Here is a 4589-nt window from a genome sequence, read left to right as displayed (position 1 = left end):
TGCCAAAGCCTTCCTCTCCTGTGTGAGCGCATGTATTACAACTGCTGCTTCCACCTTCCTTCTAACCTGAGACTGCCCCACCCCCAATAGAGATCCCACCAGACTTACTAGTCCTCTCCTGTGCTGTACCTAGCAAAAGTACTGAGTTTCCAGTTATGGGGGTTTGGCACTGGTTCTTGCTGGAGAGCTGGCTTATGGGTCTAAATCTTCATGATCAGTTCTGCTACCCACAGCCAAATCTACCATAAGGAGACGAAAGGAACTGAAAGATGGGCAGAAACCCTGTGATCGAGACAGCCACCCCTAGCCTATAACAAATGTGTTCATGGAACAACAAAGTGACTTTCTGCTGCTGAAGTGTGACATCTGGTCATGACCTTTGGTCAGGTTTTTGTGCTGTTTTTAAACTCATTATGTTGTTGATTTACTACCTACTTGATTTCGATTGATTGCTTTGATTACTGCCCACTTTGATTGTGATTGATTGCTCTGGTTGATGGCTACCTCCTTTGACTTAGCAGAGATCTCCATTCTTATGGTTTATGTGTTCATTTTTAAAAATAACTCATTGTATTTGTCTCTGTATTTTATCTGCATGTATGTGTAACATATGTGCCTGGTGCCCACAGAGCCAGAAGAGTGTACTGGTTGCCCTGGGACTGGAGTTAAGGATGGTTGTGAGCCTTCATGTGGGTGCTAGGAACAGAAACTAGGTCCTTAACCTCTGAGCCATCTTATCGGACCCTGGTTTGCTTTCTTAATCTGTTCTAGAGGAACAGAACCAGTGGAGTGAATGTATATGAAAAGCATTTGAGGCCAGCTTACAGGGTGTAATCTGGGTAGTCTAACACTGGTTTTCTTTACCCTGGAGGAGAGGCTGAGAACCCGGGAGCTGCTCCGTCCATGAGGCTGGTCTCCTCAGCATTTCCAATGTGGTGCTGAAGGCCCAGAAGAGTCTTGAAGAGCCGCTAGGCTTCGGTCTATGTGGGGAAGAAGCCAAAGAAGCTCATTTCCGATGTCAGCAAAGGAGTGTAGCGGTGGCAGGCACAGATGAACTTGCCAACAAGATGGGTAGAGAACAGGCAAAGAGCACAAGCTTTTCCCTTGGACCTCCTTATGCCTGGGCTGTGGGAAGCCAGACCAACCCAAGACTTTCTCAGAGATCCGGATGAAACTACACTGGGCCAGTGGAATGTCCTGAATGAGTGTGTATTAATGACACAAAGACAACCCCCACTCCCCACCGAGTTACATCAGAACTATGGGAAATCCCTCACAGGTGTGCCAAGATGCTTGCCTCTTAGTTGACTCCAGATCCAATCAGTTGGCAACCACATCTAACCGTCACAGGTAGTTGCCCACAGCTGATAGGTAACTCATTGCTTCTACCCAATGGCTAAGCCTCTGAATGGGATTTCTGGCTAGTCTTTGTGAGTCCTATGGCTTCCAAACTTTGAGGAAAGGGCCCTTAGCTCCTCAGAAGACTGAAAATAATGAGCCTGGAGAGAGAGAGAAGCAGCACTCCTTGTCCACCACCATTAATAACAATGAGACTGAATTCCATGCCAGCTTAAAGAGTGGGGTCTCAGATGAGCTGCTTTTAGTATTCAGTATTTATACCTAGAGAGGAGGCCCAATGGGTGAGAGTCATTGCTTTTCTTCCAGAGGACCTGGGTTCAATCCCCAGCACCCACATGGTGGCTCCCAACCATTTATAACTCTAGTCCTAGCATAGCTGATGCCCTCCTCTTCTGGCTTCTCTGGGCATGAGGCACACGTGCTGGATACAAATACATGCAAACAAAACACCACAGATAGAAAAAATTTTTAAGTTTAAATTGAAAAAGGAAAAATCCTCTGCCCGGGCCCGGGCGTCGGCCCCGCCCCGGGCCCCGGCCCGGTGTCCAGCCCCGCCATGAAGTGTCACTACGAGGCGCTGGGGGTGCGGCGCGACGCCAGCGAGGAGGAGCTCAAGAAGGCCTATCGGAAGCTGGCCCTGAGGTGGCACCCGGATAAAAATCTGGACAATGCCGCAGAAGCAGCTGAGCAGTTTAAATTAATCCAAGCTGCATATGACGTCTTAAGTGACCCTCAGGAAAGAGCGTGGTACGATAACCACCGAGAGGCCTTACTTAAAGGAGGGCTCGATGGGGAATATCAAGATGACAGCTTAGATCTGCTTCATTATTTCACGGTTACCTGTTATTCTGGTTATGGGGACGATGAAAAGGGGTTCTATGCAGTGTATCGTGTTGTCTTTGAGCTGATTGCAAAAGAAGAACTGGAGTGTATGTCAGAGGGAGACGTTGAGGATTTCCCAACCTTCGGCGACTCCCAGAGCGACTATGACACGGTGGTACACCCTTTCTACGCTCACTGGCAGAGTTTCTACACACAAAAGAATTTTTCCTGGAAGGAAGAGTATGATACCCGGCAAGCCTCGAACCACTGGGAAAAACGAGCCATGGAAAAAGAAAACAAAAAAATTCGAGACAGAGCAAGGAAAGAGAAAAATGAACTGGTGCGCCAGCTGGTAGCCTTCATTCGTAAACGAGATAAGAGAGTGCAGGCCCATCGGAAGCTTGTGGAGGAGCAGAACGCAGAGAAGGCGAGGAAGGCAGAGGAGATGAGGAGGCAACAGAAGCTGAAGCAAGCCAAGCTGGCAGAGCAGTACAGAGAGCAGAGCTGGATGACCATGGCCAATTTGGAGAAGGAGCTCCAGGAGATGGAAGCAAGGTACGAAAAGGAGTTTGGAGATGGATCAGATGAAAACGAAGTGGAGGATCAGGAGCCCAGAAACGGATTGGATGGTAAGGACAGCGAGGAGGCTGAGGAGGCTGAGCTTTACCAGGACCTTTACTGCCCAGCTTGTGACAAATCCTTCAAGACAGAAAAGGCCATGAAGAATCACGAGAAGTCCAAGAAACATCAGGAAATGGTTGCCTTGCTAAAACAGCAGTTGGAGGAGGAGGAAGAACAGTTCTCAGGAGTTCAGATGGATGAAAATGTATTGAATGCCAATTCTGAGGAAGAAATGGAAGATACACCGAAGCAGAAGCTTTCTAAAAAACAGAAGAAAAAGAAACAGAAATCAGCACAGAATTTTGATGACAATTTCAATGAAAATGGAACTGAAGAAGGAGAAAAGATTGCTCCAGAAAAGACTAAGTCAAATGAAGACAATGCCAAAGAGTTAGAAAATAGGCCCCAAGAAAATACCTGTATTACAGAGACCACAGAACCCTGTGAGGATCCAAAAAGTGAAGCTAAAAGTGTTCCTAAATCCAAAGGAAAGAAAACCAAAGATGTGAAAAAATCTGTCAAAGTACCTGCTGAACCACAACCAGTGAGTGTCGTCCTCATCAGCTGTGCAACTTGCCACAGTGAATTTCCATCCCGGAATAAACTGTTTGATCATCTAAAGGCTACTGGTCATGCAAGAGCACCTTCAGCAACAGCATCTTTAAACAGTGTAACTAGTAGTAGAAACAAGAAAGAGAAGCGTAGAAATAGATAGGAATTCTGTTAACTCTTTTTTTTTTTTTTTTAACTGTCTCTAGATCTGGAACCAAAAACTGAACTGACATAATCTAGAGTTAAAATTTCAGTGATCTGCAATTCATTGCATTGTGGAAGATTATTTTTATCTTATAAAGACATTTTTGTTTAATATATATTTTTAAACATTTCACTAGTGATTGAATTCTACTTTGCCATCTGAATTCACTTGAATGTTTCATGACAGGTAAATATTATAAATGTGTATCTGGATTTCTCATGTGAACAGAAATGTACAGGGAAAATTAAATTATTTTGACACATAAAAAAAAAAAAAAAGAAAAAGGAAAAATCATGGTGCCTTAGTTCTGAAGCCACAGTTTTGGAAGAAGAGTCAATCAGACTTGAAGAAGAATGAAACTGTAGAGATATCAAAATTTTTTTGAGGTGGTTAATTTCTCTGTGATTCCAGAGCGAGTAGTGGGGAGCAGAAAAAGCAAAGGAATAGAAAGGAGGGCTAAAACTTTGAGAATAACATACATAGGGCAAAGTATGAGTTATGGCTCAATGACTTATCAAAAAGAGAATACATTCATGGGACCATCATTCAGGTCAGAAAAGATCAGTAATCAGCTCTCTGCTTGGTCCTTGTTGCTCACCGCTTTGTCTCGGTGGTGAGTACATACCAGGACTAAGACTTTGGGGCTCATACTCCCTTTGTGGGCCAGTCAACTCCTAATAATTTACATATTGCCTGTATACCTATAACTCTGAAATTAATGTCTTCACTACTAATTTCTCCATTTGTTTCGTTTCCCCTGAATCTGAGCCATGTAGAACCAACTGCCTAGTTAGCACCATCCATCATTTTGATGTCTTACAAGCATCTCCAGCCTGATGACACAGAACTGAATTCCTGACTTTCCCTTTACAATGTGTGATAAAAATCATCCTTCTAATTACAAGTCCAGAGGCTCCATGTCATCCTGAATTATTCTTGTCCTCTCACATAACATATGCAACCTATGAAGCACTCTTTGCTTTCTACGAATCATCCATTGTTCTGATCACTTCTCAGTATCTCTATTGAC

At 44.2% G+C, this 4589-nt stretch overlaps 1 protein-coding gene across 1 annotated transcript; it reads left to right on the top strand.

Moving 5' to 3' along the window:
• The first annotated feature begins 1862 nt into the window (after positions 1–1862).
• Positions 1863–3817, top strand: LOC110303529 (dnaJ homolog subfamily C member 21). The gene has a single exon (XM_021174641.1). It carries the CDS (start codon positions 1916–1918, stop codon positions 3515–3517), a length of 1602 nt encoding a protein of 533 aa, XP_021030300.1. The 5' UTR covers positions 1863–1915; the 3' UTR covers positions 3518–3817.
• The last annotated feature ends 772 nt before the right edge of the window (positions 3818–4589 follow it).

The sequence above is a fragment of the Mus caroli genome, chromosome 10, assembly GCF_900094665.2.
Source record: "Mus caroli chromosome 10, CAROLI_EIJ_v1.1, whole genome shotgun sequence".
NCBI classification, from domain to species: domain Eukaryota; kingdom Metazoa; phylum Chordata; class Mammalia; order Rodentia; family Muridae; genus Mus; species Mus caroli.
The sequence above is the reverse complement of the archived record's forward strand: the minus strand, read 5'-3'. Positions and strand labels throughout refer to the sequence as shown.

Excerpts from the sequence above, each read along its gene's own strand:
- LOC110303529 (XM_021174641.1), top strand. The coding sequence starts at position 1,916 with ATGAAGTGTCACTACGAGGCGCTGGGGGTGCGGCGCGACGCCAGCGAG.